This window comes from Nothobranchius furzeri, chromosome 2 (genome assembly GCF_043380555.1).
Source record: "Nothobranchius furzeri strain GRZ-AD chromosome 2, NfurGRZ-RIMD1, whole genome shotgun sequence".
Lineage (NCBI taxonomy): Eukaryota > Metazoa > Chordata > Actinopteri > Cyprinodontiformes > Nothobranchiidae > Nothobranchius > Nothobranchius furzeri.
In genome coordinates, this window is record NC_091742.1 from 77,785,954 (window position 1) to 77,812,342 (window position 26,389).

Below are 26,389 nucleotides of genomic sequence, written 5' to 3' on the forward strand. Positions count from 1 at the left end.
TTAAAGGGAGGAAAACAGACCAAAATGGAAAATAGAAAAAAAAATAACTAAGGATAAAGCACAGGAGTGCTGACAGAAAAAAGAAAGCAGAGCAAATATTGAAAGCACTCAAAGGGAGGAAAATACAGGAAAAAAAGAGGAGGACTAATAAAAAGGGAAAATAACTCATGTCAGAAGAGGGGAGAGTTTCGCAAATCCAGTTAAAGGCAAGATTGTCGAAAATTTAGTGTAAGGGGCCCCATGTCTGTGTTTGCCTTGGGCCCCCAAATTCCTAAATCCGCCCCTGGCTACATGTCACAAATGCTTCCTGGGAACTTTTAGTTATAATTAATGTAAAATTATTTAAAATCCATCTAGGGTCATTCATAATATAACCAGGTATTGTATTTTGCCAAGAAAAGGAATCTATCATGTTAAGCTAACTTCTTGATGTAACTGCATCCACTAAACAGAGGATTATGTTCATGTGGGTCACCAGCATGAAGTTATTGACGTTATGAAAGCAAACATGGCTGGAATCAGTTCTACTGTAATCTTATTATTCTTTAAGTGTACATGCTGCTGTAATGAGTGAATGTCCCCACTGTGGGATTAATAAATCTATTCTGTTCTATTCAATACATTTTTATCAGCCAGTAGGAAAAAAATACGTTTGAGGAATTTTGACCTTTCTAGGCTTCCGTACAAATAACCTGGTTAAGGAGAAGGGGTTCATCTCCCAAACAGAAAAAACACACTAGTAACACGGTGAATTAATTCACCCCGTAACCAACTAATGTAGGAGACGGGCGTGTGAGTGAGTCACCGCGGTAGAAAGCCCAGCTTGCTGTGAGCTTGAGTAGCGAGCGATCTGTGGCTGATGAGTGAAAACAAGACAAAACACATTCAGGACTGAAGCTCCATCAGAATCGGCTTTATTTCTCAATAAAAGCTTGTCATTTTGGTGTCACTGTTCAGGGAGAGAGAACCGAGCCTGCCCGTCCCATCCGCTGCAGGTGAAGCTCACCGCTCCGCCCACCTCCCAGCCAGAGCGGAAAGAAGTACATCAGCTTGGATTATACATGTAGTGGGATGAGTCACCTGCCACCAAGTAACTGGACGACCTATCATTGAGGGAAGGCGCTAATATAAATAGGGCCTGAGGTGGCGCTACAGCGATCTTTTACTTTGGCTCAAACTTCCGCTTCTTGTGTGAAGCGCCATTGTGTACCGGACTCCGGCGTGTCGGACTGTGAGTACTATCTAAAAACTTTATGGGTGCTCAGACTCCTATGTGGCTTTGCAGGAGGCTTTCTTTTCACGCCGCCAACAGGAAGAGGAGACATTACAGGAATTTTCCCTAGCTTTAATGGCCCTCATGGCTGCAGTGCAGCAGCAGGCCCCCAGCGAAATGGTAAATGCTGAGGTGTTGCTATGAGACCAGTTCGTAGAATATGTGGTAGATGGGTCCTTGCGCCTTGCATTGAAGCAGTTTGTGCGTGGGAGGCCTTCGGCTACACTATTAGATGTCCGAACAGAGGCCATTCGGTGGGAGCGGGAGGGGATATCGGGAGGGCCTAGAGGCCGTGCCCACTCCATGCCCTCAGTGTTAGGTCTCCAGTATGGTGTGCAGTGTCCCCCCACTGCAGGTGGTCCTGGTTTCTTCCCAGCTGCTGAGTTGAGTGAGATAAAGGAGATGCTAAAACTCCAACAAGATAAAATAAATAAACTTGCTCAAGATGTTTCTTCGCTGCAGGGTACACGAAAAAAACCTCGCCCCACTAATCACGGCCCCATAATATGTCGACGGTGTCAGCAAGCAGGGCATTATGCCAGTGACTGCGATGGGGTTAGAGTCTCACGTCCCCAGCCCACCCAGCCACCACGTCCTACTGCAAGGCAATCGGAAAACTAGAGCCCGCCGAACGGCCGAGCCACAGTTCGGGGGGTATAGTTAGTGGCTCACAGCTGGTTGCTGCTAGTCAGGGAGAAGCCTCGAAGTTGGTGTCAGCTTGCCCCCATGTGGAGGTACTAATGGGAGGCGTAAATGTACCATGTTTGTTTGATACCGGTTCTATGGTATCTACGGTCACCGAGGGCTTTTTCCGGCAGCATTTTGAGCCTTGGGGGATGGACCAACTGCAGTTCTGTAACTGGTTGCAGCTCAAGGCAGCCAATGGGTTGGCTATCCCTTATATTGGCTACCTGGAGCTTACTGTAGAGTTATGTGGTAGATCACTAACAAATTGTGGTGTGTTGGTGGTCAAAGACCCCCCGAGTGGTACCTCTGGTTTTCCTGGCATTGTGGGGATGAATATCATCCGCAAGTGCTACAGCGAATGTTTTGGCCAGCATGGGATGGCTTTGTTTGAGCAACCCCCTGTGTCAAGGGCCCCCTGAGCCTGTTGTCCAGGCATTGCAGAGGTGTCACCAGAGTAAGGGAGACATTCCTCAACAAACCTCGGGAGTAGTTAAGGTGCTTGGCCGACGGGCACGTGGCCACCTCGTGCTCGGAACAGTTCACCGGTTTACCTGCGTTGTTTGAGCCCCTAGTGTCTGGCCTCCCTGCCGGGTTACTCACCTCTCCATCTTTGGTGCAAGCACAGAAAGGTAAAGTTTATGTCCCGATTATTAACGTTGGCAACACGGATGTTTGGCTGTACCCGCGCACTACGGTTGGAACCCTGATGAGGGTTTTGGTTACTAGTCCGCCAGCTGGCTTAATGGGGATACCATCTGGGTCAGCTGTTGTCTCATCTCAGGCGGTCTCGGAGTCGGTAGTGACTCAGCTGCAGGCTCTGGAGCTACCTGCTTTGACAGCAGAGGATGGGAATAGTGTGAGGTCTCTGCTGTTAAAATACAGTATGCTTCTGTTTTTTCAGAACGTGATGGAGACCTGGGGTGCACAAAGCTGATCTCCCATGATATTCCACTCATGGACGAGGTCCCTGTCCGGCAGCGCTTTAGGCGCATTCCACCGTCAGAATCTGAGGTGGTCAGGGAGCATATTAACAACCTGCTGGAGGCCCAGGTAATCCGGGAGAGCAGCGGTCCATATGCTTCCCCCATAGTGCTGGTACGGAAGAAGGATGGGAGTCTGCGCATGTGTGTGGACTACAGGCACCTAAACAGCAAAACCAGAAAGGATGCCTTCCCCCTCCCTCGTATCGAGGAGTCGCTCGATGCGTTGAGTGGTGCTCGCTGGTTTTCCACTTTAGATCTAGCCAGTGGCTACAACCAGGTACTTGTTACTGAAACAGATCAGCCCAAAACAGCTTTTTGTACCCCTTTTGGGTTGTTCGAATGGAACCGTATGCCTTTTGGTCTTTGTAAGGCCCCCAGCACCTTCCAACGGCTAATGCAAAGACTCTTTGGGGACCAACGGTGCCAGTCTTTATTGTTATATTTGAATGACATTGTTGTTTACTCTTCCACCATCAAGCAACACCTGGACTGGCTGGAGATGGTGCTGGAGCGGCTGCAAAGAGAGGGGCTTAAGGCAAAGCTGCCCAAGTGCACTTTCTTTCGACAGGAGGTGCAGTACTTAGGGCATGTGATTTCGGACAAGGGTGTTTCAACAGATCCTTCTAAGGTTGAAGTGGTGGCAAACTGGCCTATCCCTGTGACGGTGTCAGATCTGCGGTCATTCCTAGGATTTGCCAGCTATTACCAACGGTTCGTGGAGGGGTTTGCCAAGTTTGCTGCCCCCCTTCACAGGCTGTTGCGGAGCTGGGGAGTGCAAAGTCTGGCCGGAGGCAAGGGCAGAAGATTGGCGAGTGCTGGACCAGGTTGTGTAACGACAGCTTTGACGCTTTAAAGGGTCGATTGGTCACTGCACCGGTGCTAGCATATGCCGACTATTCTCTCCCTTTTATTTTGGAGGTGGATGCTAGTTATGGTGGTTTAGGTGCAGTACTACCTCAGGAGAAGCAAGGGCAGGTGAGGCCTGTAGCCTACACTAGCAGAGGGTTGCGGCCCCCTGAGCGCAACTTGGCCAACTATAGCTCCATGAAGTTGGAGTTCTTGGCACTCAAGTGGGCAATGACTGAAAAGTTTAGGGAGTATTTGTTGGGCCATCGGTGTATTGTCTACACAGATAATAACCCGCTAAGCCACCTGTCATCTGCCAAGTTGGGGGCCACTGAGCAGCGTTGGGCTGCCCAGTTGGCTTCCTTTGACTTTGAAATAAAGTACCGCCCGGGGAGGAGCAACAGAAATGCAGATGCGTTGTCTAGACAAAATCCACCGGCAGACAAGAGCTAGCTTCAATGCTCCCAGGAACACCCCTCCCAACGCCACTGCAGCAGGTTTTACAGGCTGACCAGTCTGAGGTGGCTCAGGCTGCTGTCTTTGCATTGCCTCATTTTAATCAGGCTGACCTTTGTGTTTTACAGCAAGCTGATCTAGTCCTTAGTGAAATCAGGGCATTTTGGATAGAAAAGAGACATCCCACCCGTGAGGAAAGACCAGTTGTCTCCGGCTGCGTTGGTCCTCCTCAAACAATGGGACCGGTTGGTGGAGAAGGATGGGGTCCTGTACCGGCAGATCTGGCTCCCCCGGGAGGCTGAGGGGGTGTTGCAGATAGTGTTGCCTGCCACCCTGAGGGAGGAAGTGCTTACTGAACTTCATCAGAAGCATGGCCACCAAGGGGTTGAGAGGACACTGCAGCTGCTCAGACACCAATGCTACTGGCCTAACATGACTGGTGATGTGGAGCAGTGGTGCAGTAAGTGTGAGAGATGTCAGGTTGCCAAGGATACCCAGCGGGGGCTTCAGGCCTACATGGGACATTTGTTGGCCTCTCGGCCAATCGAGGATTTGGCACTAGATTACACTGTGCTGGAGCCCTCTGGTGACAGGTGTGAGAACGTCCTGGTGATGACAGATGTCTTCAGCAAATATACACTGGCTGTCCCTACCAAGGACTAGCGGGCTTCTACTGTGGCACAGGCATTGGTGACTAAGTGGTTCTTGAAGTTCGGCGTTCCAGCACGGATACATTCAGACCAAGGCCGAAACTTCGAGAGCACTCTCATTCAGCAGCTGTGTGCTTTGTATGGGATCAAGAAGTCCCGAACCACTCCATACCATCCATCAGGTAATGGACAGTGCGAGCGGTTTAATAGAACACTCCATAACTTGCTTCGCACTTTACCCACTTCTCATAAACGAGACTGGAGTTCCTACTTGCCACAGCTGCTGTTCTCATATAACACCACTCCCCACCAGGCCACAGGGGAATCTCCTTTTTTTCTTCTGTTTGGACAGGAGTCAAGGCTACCAGTGGACTTCCTCCTTGGTCGTGTCCAGGCCCCAGTGGGAGGCCATGTCCAAAACTGGGTCCAGGAACATCAGAGCCGGCTACAGTTTGCCTTTCAGGGGGCAAGAGAGAGAATGGCAGCAGCGGCTCAGCGTAGGAAAACCTACCACGATCAGCGGGTCAAAAGCTCCCCTCTGGCTGAGGGCCAGCAGGTGCTACTGCGGCAACATGGCATAAAGAGTTGGCATAAGATCCATGATCTGTGGAGCCCAGTGATACATTTGGTGGTGAAAGCACCAAAGGAGGGAAGCCCAGTGTATGGAGTGGCACCAGTGGAGGATCAGACCAAGGTCAGACATGTTCATCGTAGCATGTTGAAGCCACTGGTAGGAACCACTCCACTGGAGAACACTGCTCCCCCTCCACGGTTGTCTGTCCAACGGGAGGATGAAGGGGAGCTCTCAATGAATAGTGACCTTGATGAGGGTGACCTTTTTGTTTTGGAATTCCAGGATTATGCGACAGTCCCGACACCGACCACCACAGTGGATCAGGTTACACTGGGGGCACCGAGGGCAGAAGCACATCCAGCTCCCACAGTGCCCACAGAGTCTGAGTTAATGGTGACCCAAGCCGCCCCACTTGTTTCGCAACCTACGCCAGTTGCCCATTGCCCTGCAGTAACTGAAACTAATGTCCGGCGAACTCAGAGGCGCACTGCTGGATGGCACTCCAACCTCCACCACCTCCCTAGACCAGTAGGAGGGTCAGAGCAACAAGCTGAGCCCCTGACTGCGGACATATCAGGTATGAGGTGGATAGTTTTTAGACCATGGGAATGAATCCCAGGCTTTGGTGAGTGATCGATCTATTTGGTAGGGGTGGATTGTAGTGGGATCAGTCACCTGCCACCAAGTAATTGGACGACCTATCATTGAGGGAAGGCGCTAATATAAATAGGGCCTGAGGTGGCGCTACAGCGACCTTTTACTTTGGCTCAAACTTCCGCTTCCTGTGTGAAGCGCCATTGTGTACGGGACTCCGGCGTGTCGGACTGTGAGTACTATCTAAAAACGCTGCAGTAGTTGCATGGAGTCTGGTGTTTATTGGTTGCTCCTGCCACAGGAATTGTTGTATGTGGTCCTCCCAGAGTAACAGAAGGCTTCTCTTTTATCCTATGTGCTTCAAAGAAGTGGTATGTACATCTGCGCTCCTCTCCACTTAGCTGTGGCTTTAGGATAATGCTAATTAATGTGTCTTCCAGATCCAGGAAGGGGTGTGTCTCCACGGGAGACTCTGTTGTTCTGCTGCTTTTCTGCACGCTTTCATGGGATCTCTGATTACTGGTTGTTGACCCAGTGCTGGACCATCATCCGGCTCCAAGGCCTCTCCACCCCGCTGCTCGGACTGGTTGACGGGATCAGCGTAGACCATCAGGAGCGGCTTTTGTCACTCGCTCCTCTGTACTGAATACCAGCGGAAGGCGTACACCCGCTGTGGGGTTGGGTATTTCAACGAGGGGCAGCGGGCCCTACCGGCAGTTGTCGTCGGCCCGGGAGCTCATAAGGACGGCTGAGGCGCAAGCTAATAGACTCGTGTGAAGGCGAGCTGTATGCTCGCTCATTTCCTGACGCTCTGCCTGCTCAGTCGTGGCTGTGTTTTAGTGTGTGTGTGTGTGTGTATGTGTGTGTGGATTTGGATTTTCACCATGCTTTCTGTTTTCTTTTCATTTAGGCTGTGAGCTGACAGTGGTGGTCCCATCTGATGGTGTGCGTGTGCTCCAGAGTCACTTCATCCCCCCGAATGCATGCACGTGTGATTGGGGTGAAGTTACTTGTGGTTGGTATTTAGTTCCGGGCTCTCTTAGGCAGTCCCATTAGTCAGCCTCAGCCTAAGTTGATTTGGTTTTAATCCGTGTTTATCTGTGGGTGCATGTTGTTTTTAGTAGATTATTTTAAACTCATTTTATTGTTCTTTTAATAAAATCTCTGTTTATGTGGAATGGAACTCCGTCTCAAGCTTGATTTGTAAAAATGAACTAATGTGCCTTAGGTTCAGTGGTTTTGGTTCCTGATAATCAGGTGGCGTTGTATTTCTAAATTGATAAGTGGCCCCGCTCGCCACATACAGATGGGGTCATGTGTGTGAAACGCTAGTTAATTTGTTACCTCAGTGTTGCTCGTGTGCATGTTGTCCGGTAGCTTGTACTATAATTAATATAATCTGTTTTTCTTTTCGGGCTGCACAGTGACACAGTGGTTACAGCTGTTGCCTTGCAGCAAGAAGGTCCTGGGTTTGCTTCCCAGCCTGGGATCTTTCTGCATGGAGTTTGCATGCTCTTCCTGTGCATGCGTGGGTTCTCTCCGGGTACTCCGGCTTCCTCCCACAGTCCAAAAACTTGACTGTAAGGTTGATTGATCTGTCTAAATTGTCCTTAGGTGTGAGTGTCTGTGTGCATGATTGTTTGTCCTGTGTCTCTGTGTTGCCCTGCGATGGATTGGCACTCTGTCCAGGGTGTACCCCGCTTGATTGCCCATTGACCGCTGGAGATAGGCACCAGCCCCCCAGCAACCCTACATGGACAAGCGGGTTCAGAAAACGGTTGGATGGACGTTTTTCTTTTCATAAACATGTCTGCTTGATGCCATTCTGGCCATGCCCTGCGCACTGTGCATGATGCGCATTTAGGTAGCCTTCGCACACGGGGAGAAACCGGCAGTACTGGTTATTCAAAGTAAAAAAAAATTAAAGTTTTGTTATATTTAAATTCATTTAAAACTGATTATGGTTAGTATACATGCGCAAATATAAACTGCATACGTCTCGTATTTACATAATTTTAATGTTTACCCAAAATAAAATTCTTAAGGTATGTTGTTTTAAAAAAATGTTAATCCTTCTGAAGGTGTGGTGGTTTTTATTTTGCCGTGGCGGTGCGCTTACTTGTTGTTGAGAAGCAACATGTCTTCTTTAAACCAAAGAGTGTTCATTCAGGAATGTAATCTGTTATGTAACATGATTTTGTTTGTTACCCTCAGGAGGTGTCCTCTGTGGCAGCCATTTTGAAGCAGCTAAAGAGGAAGCTCGCCTCTAATGGTGCCTTTATATAGGAAATGCCTGAGTGGACTGATGTGATTGGCCGACCTGAATTGGAGGGGGGGTCGGAGAGTATATAGGTGGACTGCTGGGTGTGGCAAAGGGTCGTTTTTCCCTCTCTGAAAGTGACAGAGACTGCTAAGAGAGTTGGATGGGTGGCCATTTTGAATAGTGCTGGGATTTTCTGATTTTGTTTTTTCGGACCAGAGGAAATAAAATTGGTTTTCCTTGTCTATCGACCAAGTCATCATGTTTCTTTTGTCCTCACTACACTTCACTGTGTAACACTTGTATACTTGCCCAATAATTCAAAGCTATCTGTTTTATTCTAAGCTGTATTGGCATCTCACCCATTTCTACCTGTAGTGCCACAACACACTCTTAATGCTTGACTTTGTATGATTTCAGTCCGTTTCATTAATGTTTTAGATGCTGAACTATAAACTATACTCCCATAATCTATCACTGATCGTATCATTGCACTGTACATGTTTTTTAACGCCTGAGCACTAGCCCCCCACTCACATCCTCTCACACATCTCATTATATTTATTACTTTCTTGCATCTTTCCTCTATTTTAGTTATATTATCCTTCCATATCAACCTTTTATCAAATATTACTCCTAAATATTTAAACTTATCTACTTGCTCCAACTCTTTTCCATACAATGATAAATTCTCCATTACTTTCTTGCCCTTTGTAAACACCATACTTTTAGTTTTTTCCACTGAAAATTTGAAACCCCATTCCTATGACCAGTTTTCCACCATTTTAATTGCTTCCTGAACTTTCTTTTGCACATATTGGATATTTTTCCCGTTCTTCCATATTGCTCCATCATCCGCAAATAATGCCTTACCAAACTCATTCCCCACATTCTGAAACACATCATCCATCATATAAGTAAATAATATCGGACTAATGACACTTTCTTGAGGAGTGCCATTTTCTACTTTACACCCCCTAGAAAGTGTACTTCCTATTTTTACTCGAATATTTCTCTCACTCAAAAAATCTTTAATCCAGTTATACAGTTTTCCTCCTACTCCTAATTTTTTAAGTTTTATTAACAATCCCTCTTTCCACACCATGTCATAGGCTTTTTCTACATCAAAAAAGACTATCACTAAACTCTCTTTATTAATCAACGCTTTTCTAATGTCTGCTTCTAAATAAACAATTGCATCCATAGTGCCTCTCCCTTTCCTAAACCCACTTTGATACTGTGATATATTTTTATTTCTTTCCAAATAATTTGTTAATCTATCCACCACCATCCTTTCCATTATTTTACCTACATGAGATGTCAATGCAATGGGTCTATAACTATCTGGACTACTTGATTCCTTTCCTACCCTAACTATTGGTACAATAACTGCTTCTTTCCAATTTTTTGGTAATTTTCCTGTTTCCCATCATATTATAAATCTCCAATAATTTCAATTTCATTTGCTTCCCTAATTGTTTTAACATTATATAGCAAATTTGATCTTTTCCTGGACTAGTCACACCTGTTGTAGCTAATGCACGTTCCAACTCAAACAAAGAAAAAGGCATATCCATAGTACTGTTAATTTTATCTTCCTCACCTCCTCCCCCTTGTGTTTCATTTTTCCTTCTAGGTTACTTCTCTCCTTTCTCTTCTTTCTTCTGATTAATTATCAGTACTGTGGAATTTAACAAATGTTTTAACAAGTACTTCTACTTTTTCCTCATTAGTTACAGCAAATTCATCTCCTACTTTTAACACCGGATAACTCCATTCATTCCTTATTCTTTTCATTTTTCTTATCATTCCCCAAACATTACTTATCGGCGTAGTTCTCCCTATTTTACCACAAAAATTTCTCCAACTTTCTCTTTTTGCTTTTTTAACAACTCTTCTCACCTCTGCTTGCAATTTTTTATAATTCAGTAAATTTTCCATATTATGTGTCTTCCGTAGCATCTTTAGGTTTTTATTTCTCGCTTTAATTGCTTTCTCACAGACTTCAGACCACCATGGCACATTCTTCCTCTCCCTTGTGTTACCTTTAGTTTTTGGTATTGCTAATTCTGCAGCCTCAATTATCACACTTCTAAATACTTCTTCCATTTCCACTACCTTATCTGATATCACTACTTTTGACCTCCATTTTTCACAATTATTTCTAAACTTATCCCATTCAGCTCTTTTAAAAATCCACCTCCCTTCCCTGCCTTCCACCGTCATCCCTCTAGTCTCAAAAAGTGTCGTTAGAACTAAACAATGATCACTTCCTATCGTATCTTCTAGTACTTCCCATTCACTATTACCTGCCAACTCACTAGACACTAAAGTTATGTCCAGTGCTGACATTTTACCTGTATAAACATCTATTCGAGTCCCTCTCCCATCATTAATGCGTACCAGATTTGCCTCCTCCATAATTTGTTCCATTATTTCCCCATTTAAATCAGTTTTCCTAGCCCCCCCACACAGTACTATGTGCATTAAAATCACCGCACACAATTAAGTGTCTGCCATTAATCCCAACTCGTGATCTTATTCCCTCAATCTCCAATCTTTTGCATGGATTATAATAATTTATTATAATAACTTTCCCCTGATTAGTAAACACCTCCACTATTACAAATTCTTCTTCTTTTACGATCTCTACAGTTCTAAAATGAACATTATTTTTAATAAATGTCACACACCCGCCACCTACTGCCCCCGATCTATCACACCTAACTTCTATATACTGACGAATCTTAAAGTCAACCCCTACTTTAAGCCATGATTCCTGAATACATATAATATCAGGCTTAAATTCTGACTTATCAATATAACTTTTAAACTCCTGTCCAATAGCTATTAAACTCCGTGCATTCCATTGTAAAACCCTCAACATTTATCACCCCGCATTTCCCAAGTCCTGACCGGCTTGAGAACTTAGAGTACTTTGTACCTCCTCCCATTTTAGATCGCTGATATCCAGATGATGTACTGCTGCTTTTACAATGATTTGAATTCTTTCAGTTTTTGATTTGGCCTCCATTGTCGCATTTATCACTCCAGCTATGAAGGTAACAAGTTTCTTTAGATCCACCAATACTTCCCCGTCCTCTTCTCAAACCCTCCTATGGTCAGATTCTTCCCTTATTCCTTCATTACTATCCTCGGTTCTTCGAGTAACCATTTTCACTGCATCAGCATATGATATCTTGTTTTTAACTCTCACTTGCTGTATTTGCATTTCCCTTTTCATTATCAGGCATCCTGCATACGTCACACTGTGCTCTCCTCCACAACTACAACACTTTGGGCGCAACTTTCTTCCACAGTTTTCATACCCATGATCCTCCCCGCATCTAGGACATCTTACTTTCCCTTTACATACTGCTGCAGTATGTCCAAACCTCTGACATTGAAAGCACCTCAACGGTTTAGGTATATATTCTCTCACTGAGTATGCTATGTACCCTAGTGTCACTTTTGCAGGTAGAATTTCCCCCTCAAACTCCAATAGGATACTCGCTGTCTCTCTCCTTACTCCTTACTCCATCTTTGAACACTGTGAGTCGTTTTGCCTCCTTTATCTTAGCACCTTTTATATTAGCTCTGACTTCTTCCTCTGACATTTCCAGCGGTATCCCCCAAATCACCCCTTTCGCTCCTCTTTCTCCCAGTCCCACCTTACTAGCACTAATCACCTACATTTTCCTACTTCCTTCAATTTGCAGGCTTTCTCACTCTGCTCTTTACTTTTACACAGTATTAGCAAGTTACCATCTCTCAATACTTTAACAAGTTTTATGTCACCCACTTGATTTTTCAATATCGTCGTCAACTTCACAGGATTCAGAGCCTGAACCCCAGTTCCCTCACGAAACCTCAAAATAACTTTAAATTCTTTCTTTTCTTCTGTACCTCTTTCCTCATCGCTATGCACCACTCTCCTTTGCTTTCTACTTTCACTTCCGTCAACACGACATGCCCTCTTTTTCTTTACCTGTTCCTGTCCAAAACTCAATTCCATATCACTTCCACTTTCCACAAAATCGCCCCACTCCTTCTCATTCACAGCACAGCTGTGCCTACCCGCCATTGACGCTCCTCCACCGGCTCGCGTCTCCTGTCCAAAGCCTAGCGCTTCCCTCCTCCCAGACTACTGAAGGCACAGCCCTTTCATGCAGGTGTTTGCTTCATCAGGTAGATTCAGTTCAGCTGTGCTCCTCAGCAGCCCGGGAGAGAGGAGAAGGAGGGGCGGCGTCAGGCTGATTACTGGAGCTTGGTGATCTTGGCTCCTGCTCCTCACTCGAGGCTGGCAGCCGTGACAACCCAGGACAACTCTGGACCAGACGATCGGACACTTGCGTCTCCCCTACCAGACTGAGTGTCATCTTGGATGAACCACATCCTCCTGATCTCCGGATCCACAAGAGGGTCCTGTTTGGGTGAGGTAGCACACGAGAAGGCGTTTGATGCTGTTTTCTCTCTAAATAACTCAGTTAGCCGCAAGACATCAATTCCATCCAGAATGCTTCTGCTCTCTGTGAAAGAAACCTTTTAACAACTCATTCACGCATCCAAACTCGTATTTTTCATTTAGCTTCCATTCAGGCACAGGTTTGCTTTTAAAACAAGTTTAATATCAAAGCTGTTAAAAAAATTGTCATTAAATTGTCATCCTTGAATTGTCATTTTATAACTGTTGTTTCAAATCTTCCAGTTTAAAATTGTTAGTAATAAATTTCTTCATTTTTAAACTTGCGTCATTATTGAAACGAAACACAGAAAAGGTACAATATTTCTGGTTATTTGAAAGCAAAGATCCTAGCTTCTGATTCAAAATAACTTTTGCCATTAAATTTAATTATTTAAATTAAACATTAATCTTTGGATTAATATTACATCAAACAGGTTGATGTATGAACTTAGATCGATATATAAGTATCCGGGATATTTATATATATGATATAAGCTTCATAGGTTAATCTGATTGGTCATTTTCGGAATCTCCACTGAATAGCAACAGAGGTGATTTCAGTGTGCAGATAACTCTACAACTGGAACATCGTTGGACTGAGTGTTTGCCTGTGATTCATTTCTACAGATTATTGCAGGAGTCTTGTCATCTCCTGTAGGAGGACTACATTTGTCTGGGTGTGACAGAATGACTCTGCTATTATTGCAGCATTTGAAACTGATCATTCTTCTGGGTGAGATTAACGACTTTTAGGTTAGAACCTTATTTATTGACCATTTTCAAAGGTAAGCCTCCATCTTCCATGCAAACATGTTTTATGATTTTTGTTTCTGCAAGCCCCTGTCCCCATTCAGCCAGCTCACCTGTGCCTGTACAGTTATCCCCACGTACGCCCATGGTGGGCCCACGCTAAGACAGACTTTTGTTGTTCGACACTCCAGCTAAACTGTACTGGACCACCTGCTTACATTTCATGTAATCTTTCTATTCTTCCACATTTCAGACCTTTAAGTGTATCTGCATCTGCATGGTGGCGCAGTGGTTAGCACTGTTGCCTCGCAGCACGAAGGTTGCAGGTTAGAAACTCTGCTCGGCTGCGGCCTTTCTGCGTGGAGTTGCGTGTTCTCCCCATGCATGCATGGGTTTCCTCCGGGTACTCCGGTTTCCCACACAGATCACAACATGCCCTATAGGTTATAAATTGTAAGTCGCTTTGGATAAAAACGTCTGCTAAATGAATAAACAAAAACATCTGTTTCTTCTTGTTTTACAGTCATGTGATGCATTTCCAAGAAACTAATCTCACAATAAAGCTGCTTTTATTAAATTGAAGTTTCTTTTAACAGATGTCTGACCAGGGCTGGATATGTGACCTTCATACTAACAAACCACAAGAACACTGTAGCAGGAGCATACAACATAAGTGTTGCATTGGATTACTCTTGTCCTACAACTCCATCGATTTGTCATTTGATCATTTTTCTTTCCCCTGGAGAGTCTCTGAAACCATCAGTCAGCAGACTGAAAGCAGTAGGTCCATCTCTCCGACTGCAATCTTGACTTCATTAAAGAGGAGAAGTTGGACTCCAGCTCATGATTACCAACATTAATCTTTTGTTTACTTTCACAGAAAACACGTTTAGATTCTTGGAAAATAGTGGAGGTCCACACAAACGTTATTACAGAGGTCAGGGTTAACGTTAGAATGAGAGGCAACAAATGTGGCATTTAAAATCAGACTAAATGTAAATTTGTGTATTTAACGATGAATAAAATAAGGTAAAAAGTACAATTACAGCAGATCTAGCTAGCTAACCCTGATACCTCAACATGTGACTGTTTACATTTATAATAGGTTCACTTATATTTCAGTTTCTAGTTTAGACTTGTCTCATTACCATGTTCACATTATACTTTTTCATTTTTGCACCTTAAACTGTGTGTGTGTGTGTGTGTGTGTGTGTGTGTGTGTGTGTGTGTGTGTGTGTGTGTGTGTGTGTGTGTGTGTGTGTGTGTGTGTGTGTGTGTGTGTGTGTTACGGGCCCTGAGCAAGGCTCACTAGGAGTGGTGGACCCGCAACATAACCAAGACGAGACGATCTTAAAATAACGAAAATAAACTTTATTTGGAACTCCTGGGGTCTGCACCTACAGGTGGGATGCTCCAACAAGCCTGTAGGGGCAAAGACAAAACATAAAGTGAGAGGATTGAATCCACCATCTCAAATAATACCCATTTCGGGGACTAAAATGGTCTTTTTCAACAAAAAAAAAAAAAAAACAGGAAAGCATATCAACCCTATTGGGGAGTAAAAATACTGAGGTGGGTTGATAACACACAAAAGGCGTGGCAGCCTGAATCTCTAAGGCCCTACTCACAACCAAAGCCAGTGAACTAAAATGCAAAAAGTGAGTTGGCATTCAACAAGTATTAATTTTAAATTAATACAAAGGTTCTAAGGAGGAATATTCACACAGGACCTTTAAAACCAAAATGTGACTGGTGGAGGGGCATGAGTGATGACAGTCTAATAATCAACTTCTTGGTAAAATAAGTGTAGCGATACTCATCACTCTCTCTGATCCCAGCCAAAAGGGTGTAGAACCCAACCACTTGGAGAACGCTCTGGATGTCAGCTCAGGGATCCTAGAAAACTCTCGTTCCAAGCAGAAAAGCAGCAGCTTTCCCTCTAAGCATCCTCACAGTCTGGTCTCAGTCACAGCTCTCCAGCTCAGCAGTTTAGTCACAACCGGTTTCTCTAGATCAGCTCCTCTCTCCAGCTTTTACTCAGCTTCAAAAACCTCCTTTCAGCGCTTCTCTCCGTCTGCTCTCATTCATTGCTTCTCGCTTCCAGTCCCTCTCAGTCTGCTCTTCATCTGTTTGTGCAGACCTCTTACAGTTTTTTACAGACGTTAGGACCCATTTCTCAATACTAATGTCACTTTTGCTAGACACTTCACAGTTCTCCTAACTGAGTTTCAGCTTGGCAAAACAGTTCATTTCACTTTCAAAATGCACTACAACCACCAAAACACTTCATTCAGGTCTCAAATAAACACATTCCTCCAGAACACTAGCAAAGGTTGACAGCCGACAAACACACTTTGTCACCCACAAAACAAAGACCTAAAAAACACTAACAACATGTAGCATTACATTTTCTTGTGTAAAACAAGGACACATCTCTGTTCATACTTCCAATAGATGTTACTGGAATGAATCAGACATGATGCAGAATTAGTCAATATTTTATGTTGTTCATTTATTTTTAATGGTATTTGTTTTTGCACTAAGTACTTCCAAAACACAAGACTTTGTTAACACAACATCCACTGATACTGATTCAATATGCTAATCTACTCGGTCTTCTCCATTTGGCCACAGGTTCTCATCCACATCACATCTTATGTCATCGAGGGCAATACACCTGGGAAAGAATCTTCTGGCATGCCTGATCCATCCCTGGCAATCTACTGCTGATGTGTCCAGGCATCCAGCATACATTGCATCCAGAAGGGACATTTGATCATGTGGATGATGGTCGTACACCTTCCACCGCCATGAGGCAAAGAATTCCTCTATGGGGTTGAGGAATGGAGAGTAAGGTGGGAGGAAAAGGGACTCCATTTTGGGATGGGCCACAAACCACTCTGACTGCATGGGAGTGGTGAAATGCCACATTGTCCCATACAATTATATATGTTCACTGATTCCGTCTGTCCACATCCCTTTCCTCACCTAGCACAACCCTTCCACAGAGATCATGCAGGAATGCAAGGAGCCGTCCAGTGTTGTATGGCCCAATTACTGGTCTGTGTAACAGCCGTCCATCAGTGGATATTGCTGCCCACATTGTGATGTTGGCACCCCTCTGGCCCGGGACATTCACTGTGGCTCTCTTCCCAATCACATTCCTCCCTCGTCGCCGTGTTTTGGCCAAGTTGAAACCTTTCTCATCCATATAGATGAAAATGTGGTGTGTTTGCATGCCTTCAATCTCCATGACTGAAAACAATCCACAAGGCAACATTAGCTGTGGCTAGTAAAACTGTATTTATGTTTCAATAACATATTGCTGTTGGATTTTGCTGTCATATTCAGTTTTGCAGTATGTTATTGTTTCGAACATAAGTTTTACAGTTTTGTGAAAAGTATGTAAAAAGTGCAAAATCTCCTGTTAGTACAATGATTTTTGGCAGTTGTTGTGTCTGAGTGAGAAGGGACTTCATGACATTTGAGAGATGTAGTCACTCAATGCATTTTGTGCCAAAGCAATGATAATTGATCCTCAGTTTGGCCCACATAGATTTCGGTTGTGCACACTGTATGTAGAGTTTTGCAAATGTGACCTAAGTATTGAGAAATGGGTCCTAACGTCTGTAAAAAACTGTAATCAGCTGATGCATATCGGCTGCCCTGTTGGGAGCAGCAGCAGGCCTAAGGAGTCCAGAAAATGGCTCCCTCTGGTGGGGGAATTTTGCTGGAACATGGGGTTCACCTCACAGGATGAACTAAGGAAGATCCACTCCTCAGCCCAAAGGCAGGGGGCTGTAACAGTGTGTGTGTGTGTGTGTGTGTGTGTGTGTGTGTGTGTGTGTGTGTGTGCGCTTGTGTGTGCTTGTGTGCGTGTGTGTGTGTGCGTGTGCGTGTGTGTGTGTGTGTGTGTGTGTGTGTGTGTGTGTGTGTGTGTGTGTGTGTGTGTGTGTTGTGTGTGTGTGTGTGTGTGTGTGTGTGTGTGTGCGCTTGTGTGTGCTTGTGTGCGTGTGTGTGTGTGCGTGTGTGTGTGTGTGTGTGAGAAAGAGAGTGTTTGTGTGACATCTATTTTAGCCATGTTATCTTACTTTACTCATATTTTGCTACCTCCTTACATGAGCTGTCTTTAGTGAGTGCAAAGGCTATTTCGTTGTACACCTGAGCAATGACAGTGAAACATACTGAATCTTGTTCAAGGTCAAAATATTTTGTTTCATAATATGCTTTAGTAACCAGCTGCCTTGAAGAGGGGAATGTTGGTGTATGCTTTGGTGAAACCCAGATGATCACAGATGTTTGGTCAGGTCACCTTTTGTCATGTTTCAAGTCCCTGGATGCAGTTGGGTTAGAGTATAGCATAGCATAGCATAGCATAGTTTATTTATATAGCACATTTAAAATGCAGCATGGGAGCTGCCCAAAGTGCTGCACAGGCTAAAACAAAACACACCCATTACAAGGAGCTAAAACTAAGGATAAAATCTCAATTAAAAGTATAATGGACCTAAATCAATGAATGTGTTTTCAGAAAGGTATGGGGGTTGTCTACCTGTTTTGCTCGGCTTGTTCGGGTCACAGGGGTATCTGCCCCTGCAGAGAAGCATAAAATACTTCAAATTGGGCCTTAGTCATGTTGCTGTGACATAATTAGCCTTCAAATGCAGCATTTTAAGGATGCACACAGCCCTAATCAGACTCTATCTTCCTGTACTTGTTAGCTATGCTGCTATGCTAATGGTAGTTTGTGTTTGAAGCAGGAACAACAAATAAACATGTAGTTTATAAGTTATTAAACAATGTCTTCTTCTATAGGAGTCTACTCCTAAAATCTTTGTTAGTTATAACAAACTTGCTGTTAATTTAAAGAGCAGTACATATACTGTGGTCTAAATGAATGCCGTGAGTCATTATTTTCTGTGGGGGAAAAAAAGCTCTGACACCCCCGTTCAGGAAGTAGAAGTTAGCCGAAGGAGAGGGGAGCAGAAACAGCAGGATCTGGAGTCTCGCTCATTATTATTTCCTGATATTCTAACGTCTTGCCTCTGATTGGCTAACAGCTGTCATGATCCGCCCCAGCCTCCCTGAATGTGTCTCTCCTGCCCTGATTAGCCTAATTGTTCTCACTGTTTCTGGTAATGCTTCGTCCCATCCAATCTTTCTTCAACACAAATTTTGTAAGATCTTTTTGGCAATCAATATCACAGGTGCCAATAGTCCAAGGGGGTCGTAAACAGATCTTACTGCAGAAAGAATTCCACGTCGTGTTAATGGTCTAGCTTTCAAAACGATTTTGAACTTGAAAACATCAGATTCAACACACCATTGAACACCCAAAACTCTTTCTACTGGAAGTTTGTCGTTGGTTAAGTCCAAATATTTTATTTCTTTTGCTCTGTAAGCTTCAGGTATTGTAACCAATACATCCCGACTGTTGCTTATCCTTTACAAAGCCTCCTTTCAAGCATAGTGCACTGAGTTCATGATAGAGAGCTTTTGCTTCCTCATCAGAAGCTGCTGAGACCAGGCAGTCATCAACGTAAAAACTGTTTAAGATTGTATTCACTGCTTGTAGGCTGAATCGTGGTCCATGATCTTCAGCACATTTTCTTAGTGCAAAATTTGCACAACTAGGAGATGATGTTGCTCCAAAAACGTGTACTGTCATTCTGTACTCGACCAAGTTTTGAGTATAATCTCCTCCGGGCCACCACAGGAATCTTAACAAGTCTCTGTCCTCTTCTGGTACCTTTACCTGATAGAACATTGATTTAATGTCTGCAGCAATAACGAGAGGTTCTTAACGAAATCTTGTCAGAACTCCGATCAATGTGCTGGTTAAGTCGGGCCCCTGTAAGAGCTGGCTATTCAGCGAGACTCCATTGTACTTGGCCCCACAGTTGAACACCACTCTGAGCTCTTTCTTTTGTGAATGGAGTACACCATGGTGAGGCAGGTACCATTTTTTGCCACTGCTGCATTCCAGATTGTCTTCTGTTACCTTTTCTGCGTAACCTTTGGAGATTATGTCAGACATGAAGTTATTGTAGTCTTGAAGGAAAGATGAGTTCCTTATAAACTTTCTTTTCAGGTTTTGAAGACGTTGTTCTGCCACAACTCTATTATCGGGCAGGCAGAATCTTGAGTCTTTAAATGGGAGTCTGATGTAATAATGTCCATTTTGCAACTTTACACTATTAGAAACTTTGTCCAGAAATTTCTGATCTTCCTTGGAAGGTTCCTTTTCATCTCTGGCACACTCTGGAAAATCTGTTTTGAATTGCAGGTGCCAGAGGTCATCAAGGTTCTCCACGGATATCCTATTGACGCTTAGCTGGGGTTCCTCTTCGGTTTGGGTTTCACCCAAGGGTCCATTAACTGTCCCGCCAAGTGCAGTCTTAACAGCATATGGTCCATCTCCAACACTTGACCACGTCTAGTGGTTCTAGAACCTTAGGCACATTCAAGCCAAGCAGCAAATCAGTTTCTGAGTCGATTTCAGGTAGATGTATTGACTGCAAATATGACCACTGTTTTATGTCACTTTCATTTGGAATATTTTCTTTATTCACAGGCATAGCCTTCTGGGTGTACAGAGTGGGACGATCATAAAATTCATTGTCTTCCAGTCCAGCAACTTCCAGATTTGAAACAATGTGTTTCAACAACCTTCTTTTGTCCCATGGTTCTTAACAAATTGTTGGATTTTCTTCCTTGAAGATTTAGCTTATCCATAAGCTTCTCTGTGCAAAATGATGCAGTACTTCCTGGGTCAAGAAATGCATAGGTATTCACTGTCACATTTCCTTTTATAGATTTAACCCTCACAGGTACTATTGACAGTTTGATTTTATCTCTACCGGCCCCAGTAAGAGCACTTGTCTGAATAGAGACTGCAGCACGTTCCCCAGCTTGTTCCATTGTTCCTTCTGGAAACTTGTTTGTTGTCCTTTTTTGGGGTATGTGTAGCATTTGAGGATGTTTTAACCCACAGGTTTTGCAGTTTAAGCGCTTTCTGCAATCCTTACTAATGTGACCTTTACAAAGACATCCAAAACAGACACCTTTTGCTTTTAGAAAGGTGATTTTATCTTTATGTGTTTTACTTTCAAACTCTTGACACCTTTCTAAAACATGGTCTCCTTTACAAAGCAAGCAATACATGTGCTCTTTGTTAATTTTCATTTTCTTGTCGTCGTCATTTTCCTTTTCAGCTGCTGTCACAGAAGTTGCAAAAGAACTTTCCTTAGATCTTGAATAAGCTTGCGACTTCAGTTTCCTTGTGTCTTTGTTCATTGTGTGCACATCTTTGATGTCCCCTGGAATCGGAAACTGGATCCGATGCAATCTTTACTTGCTTTTCAAGAAAATCAATCAAGTCCTTGAATTTAGCTTGTTGATTATGTTTCTCATATAAGTCACCGGCAAATGTTCTCCACTTATCTCTAAGGCGATAGGGCAACATTTTTACTATGGCGAGCATGTTGGCTGGCATATCAAGCTCCTTAATATAGTTCAGATCCTCCATAGCATTACAACAACCTCTAAGAAATATCGTGTATGCTTGAAGAGCCCTTGTGTCTTCCGGTTTAATTGACACCCAAGAAAGAGCCTTGTTCATATAAGCTGTAGCAAGTTTGTGTTTGTTTCCAAAATGCTGCTGTAATAAAGACTTGGCTCTTTCAAATCCTCTTTCTGGGCTCATGTGCAGGCAACTCCGAACAAGTTCTCTTGGTTGTCCGCTGGTGTGTTGTTCCAAATAATAAAGTTGGTCTCCAGGATTTTTATTCCTGTTTTCAATATTGTGTTCAAAGGATCTGATGAAAGTCTGATACTGAAGTGGATCACCATCGAAACTTGGTATCTCCTTCTTGGGTAATGCAGAAAGGCCTTGTTGCTGGATCAGTAAAGCTGTGAGTTCGTTTTGCTTAATCATCACAGATATAATGTTGGAATTTCCTTCTTGACCAGAAAGTTGAGATGTGACGTGTCGAATTGCAGGTGGACTTCTGGTGTTTGCTTGGGAACTCAAGAGATTTGCAGAATGGGTTTGAGATTGAGTTGTGACTCTTTCTGTAGTAAAAAGTGGTCGTGAATCTGCAGCGTTACATTCTGGTAACTTGTGCATGTGTTTTTTTATATGCAACAGCACCAGTTCTTATGTCTGACACGTTACTTGCTGCTTCCTATAATGTCTTTTCAAAATATGACATCATACCATCAGATGGTATTGACGATTTACTTTTAATGCTGGATCCCTTTGAGCCTATAAGGACTTTCATCTTTGCCATACTAGCGGCAATGTCTGTTTCCAGCTCCAATTGCTCCCTCTTTCTCCTTAATTGTGCCTCTTGTTCCTGTAAGAAATGCTTATCTTTAAGCAGTTTTTGTTTGACAACCAGAGCAGCTGTTTCTGCTTCTGCCATTATCCGAGCAGAGGTTGCACTTGACACTCTGGAGTTCGAGCCAGCTAAACTTCCTTTACTTCTTTTACTTCCCACATTTGAAATGCTATCTTCTGATTTTATTTCATCTTGTGGGTCCTTTGCTTCCTTTGATGAAATTATCTCTGTAGGAACTTCTGGCCCAGCGACAACGGGCAAGGCCTCTTGAACATGGCCGGTTCTCATAAATGACCTTCCAGTTTCATGAAGCCACTGCTTCACATCTTCAACAAAGGCAGCATTACTTTTTGTTATGCGTCCAAACCATTCATCTTGAGTGCTGTGCTCATCTTTTGAGATTAATAACATAAATGAATCATGAGCTGTTTTTGCGTTATCATACAGTGTATTCAATCTTTCCAAGTTGGTTTGTACATCTTTTGCGTTATCATTATTCTTCATTAATTCTTTAATTTCACGGGATAACCCTTTAATTGTATTCACATGGAATTGTCTTTCTGCAAATTTTCCATTTTACAGGCGAACGCTTTTGCCGTGGGTTTAGCAGATCTTTTTTCTTTCAATTCACATTCCATTTCTTTCGTTTCACTCATTGTTGCTTTATCACATGCATCAAAACGCAGCATCAAACATCTTCAGACGGCTTTGATTAACGGAAACAGCTGTTCTTCAGCGCGAACCAATACGCACAGTCTGCTGCGTATCGAGGTGAAATACACAGCAGCTTCCTCCAACCTTTGCTCTCCGGCATACGCACGCCACACCCCAACAATGTCCCCAATGGACAAGCCGTGACTTACAAATTGTGTTCCTACGTTCAACCAATTGACCCTTTTACTGTTTGTAAACAATATGACGTCAGCGAGAATGCGCGTGCAGCTTGGCAACAGAGAATGGCGTTGTTTCAGGCTTTATCAAGCTACGCTGCGGGGTTATCACCGGCAAATCTTGAATGTTATATTATTAAACTCACTTTAACGAATGGCAACAGACTCCCGGATCCCTGTGGCATTACGGAATGGGTGGAAGATGTAGGTGCGTGGCCAGATATCCAGTGGCCCGATATATATCCGTTTTTAGTGGAGAGGCCCAGTAAGTACACACGTGAGAAGCTACGGGCATACAAATCGTTAGATGCATACAACTATGTTGTCTGTGGCCACGTACAGAAAGTAAAATATCACGACAGACTCTGAGTTTTGCGTCTTGAAGGCAGAAGTCCTTCCTAGCCAAAGACAAGGACACAAGACTGCTGTGTACGAGGCTTGGGTCATAGTAAACAAACCAGAGAACTACGTCTTCACAGCCAACTGTACCTGCATGGCAGGGTGAGTATAGCATAGTTTCTTTTTTTAGCGTGCTCAGAGTACAATCGTGTTAATTTTAGAGAAATACAGTTTATACTAATATGCAGTGGGAAAATACAGATGAATTAGAATGAAATGTTAATTTGAAGCATGAAATAAAGCGTATAAATTTATATGTAATCTTAGTACATAATTACCTTACCTGATATAAACTGGGCGCTACAAACTCGAGCATTTCGGATCGTGTTTTCAGTCCAGTTTTCATCAACCCTTTTGATGGCCAGCAGCCACAGACGCCTCCGATTTTGTTGAAATGGATGTGCTCCCTTCGGAATTCTGTAAAGTTTCAGTCCACTGCTTGAAGAGAAGCGATTCTGGCATCCATACACGCAACAACCCGACATTTTTATGTGCTCAGAACTCCAAAACATAGGGTTTAAAACGCTGTTTTAGTATCGAGTGTGAATGAGGAAGCCTTCACTCTTGTTGCCAGGCTGTACGCGCAACTTTTGATGACGTAGGTAGTAAAAGGGTCTATACAAAGGGTAAATCAGCATCCTACCGCTTCAGATGGGGGCGTTGCGCTGCTTTCCATTAATGACAGCAGATTCAGCTAATCCGTTTCCATTGCCTGAGTGCGGCAGCTTTCAAAACTCCTTCCAATGGTAGTAATCCTCCAATCCACAAAGCCGTCACTCCGCGCAGTCCTTCGTCACAATCCTCTTCTTGTTTCATGCATGGAGCAGCTTTTCTGTTGACTAATTGTAGCGGCTTCCTTCCATTGAAAACGCCGCTGTGGGTGAGCGAGCCAGGCTGTGACGCGTCCTCCAACAAACCTTTCTGAATTGTCTTATTTGTTTTTTATTTGTGGTTATAATACATAGGTTGGGATTAATTAATTGGCTTCTGTTATATTAAATGGTTTAAAGTAACGACAATAACGATGGTCAACAGAAAAGTTATCATGACAATCGCTCTCTAACTAGGTGGACGTTCAACTGACAGATAAGAGAAGAAGAAGAAGAAGAAGAAGAAGAAGAAGAAGAAGAAGAAGAAGAAGAAGAAGAAGAAGAAGAAGAAGAAGAAAATATCATTTCTACAGCGCCTCTCAAGATAAAAATCATGAGGCACTTCACAAAAACAAAAAATGTAAAAATATAAAAAAGCATTTAGAAAATGTTTAAAAATATATTTAAAATGAGCAAAAATAGACAAATTGTGATCAAAAAATGTTAAGAAAGAGAGAGTGAATAGGAAAGAGGGATCCTGAGGAAGGTGGAATAGGTGGGGAGAGCAGAATAAAGAGAGAGTGGTGAAGAAGGTCATATAAAAGCCAGCTTGAACAAGTGTGTCTTCAGCTGCTTTTTGAAGGAGACCACTGAGTCCACTCATCTCAGGCTCAGGGAGAGAGAGTTCCAGAGTCTGGGGGCCACAGCAGCAAATGATCTGTCACCTTTGGTCTTTAGCCTGGTGCGTTGCACAACCAGTAGGCTTTGATCACTGGACCTCAGGGACCTGCTGGGGTGTAGGGACTGAGAAGATCACCAATGTAAGATGGTGCTTATCCATGTAAGGCCCTAAAGACCAGAACCAGGATCTTGAAATTAACCCTGAAGTTGACTGGCAGCCAATGAAGCTGGAGGAGAAGCGGGGTGATGTGGGTGTGTTTGGAAGAGGTAGGCGACCACGCCCCCCCGCCGTCACCTGCAGCACAAAGACATATTAAAACACCTGCGCCATGGCTAATAAACAAAAACATTCAATTTGGCGCCTACAGACCTTTTTTATATTTAGAAACATTTGATATAGAATTTAAGTTTAAAATATGTTTTGTTTCTGTTTTTTCTAGGAAACCTGTTATTTTTTTTTAATTAAATTTCATTCTACATCCCACCAAATACAAATTTGGGTGTCAGGAGGTTAAGTGTCTTTATAGGTGACGTTCTGTTCAGACACCAGACCAGCAGGTGGCGATAACTCACAAGTTCATTGATTGCTGACCACCACCACCAGGAAGAAGAAGAAGTGAAGGAGCGTTAGCAAAGTTAGCTTGTAGTTGTTTGTTGTGTGAGGTGAATAGTTGAGTCTCTGGTAAACATGTATTCAGGAGAGTCTCTGATGGAGTTTGTCAACAAGCAAGTAGCTACTGCTAGAAAAATCATCAGGAAGGTTGAAGAAGCCTTGGCCCAGTTCGAGGAAGGGCTCGGCGGTCAGCACAGACTGTCGGATATGAGCTCGGAACCACGGAGCAGCTCATACAGAGCAGGTAAGAAACACCAGCGGGACTCGTGCAGAGACGGACTGGGACAATAATTTAGCCCGGGGCCGTGTCCTGTTATTATTTAAGGCGTGTAGAGAGCTGCTTTCTTGTGTAGATCATCTCCAGCTAGCGGACTTTATGCTATTAATGTTTTACTCCCAGGGGAGGAAGACTACTTTGTTGCTGCTACGCATCCATAAATGATTATTTTTCAGTAGGTTGGACTTAAATTGGTATAAAAAACATGAAAAAAAAAACCGGTTCAAACAAGACTATGCGACCTCCTGAAGCCATCAGTGAAAAACAAGCCCCCACAAAGCGGGTGAAAAATTGAAGCAAACGTGGAAATGAAATAAATTGCAGTACCACCCTCTTCCGCTGGGGGCTGGTGTCAGAAGCGAGCAAATCCTCATTGACTCCCATGTTAAAAAATACCAATTTCACAGCAGAAATAAACATGTTTACAGCCTGGTTCCAAAACATGTTTTTGGTTTAAATGATCCAGTTTACACTCATGACAACTCTGAGGCGGGTGAATTTTTTTCTCACTCTTCTGTTTAAGTGTATTAAAAGCGTAAAATTCTGTATAATTAATGAGCATCAGACCCATGTGACCACAGAGCTAGCTCAGTGGAAAGGCCTCAGTATGAGCCTTGGTCTGGCCTGGAAACTTTTCGCTCATTTTCAGTCTCTCAACTTAGACCATTAGTTGTAGCGTTTGTGCGTTCTTTTTTGGATATTATTTATAATAATAATAATACATTTTATTTCAAAGCGCCTTTCAGGACACCCAAGGTCACTTAACACAAAACACATAATAAAATACAATAAAACAATAATAAAACCCAAAGAAGAAAAAACAGAGAGAAACATTTCAAT

At 43.5% G+C, this 26,389-nt stretch overlaps 1 protein-coding gene across 2 annotated transcripts in view; it reads left to right on the plus strand.

Annotated features, from left to right (window-relative positions):
* The window catches only part of LOC129165515 (zinc finger protein 121-like), a 133,094-nt gene that overhangs the window by 44,602 nt on the left and 62,103 nt on the right, over positions 1-26,389 (plus strand). The window contains exon 3 of one of the 2 annotated variants that reach the window (XM_070548008.1): positions 6,974-25,516. In XM_070548008.1, the coding sequence (XP_070404109.1) occupies positions 25,348-25,516 (169 nt within the window). In that variant the 5' untranslated portion in view covers positions 6,974-25,347. The remainder of the gene's footprint in view (positions 1-6,973; positions 25,517-26,389) is intronic. The other variant, XM_070548007.1, reaches the window with a different exon arrangement.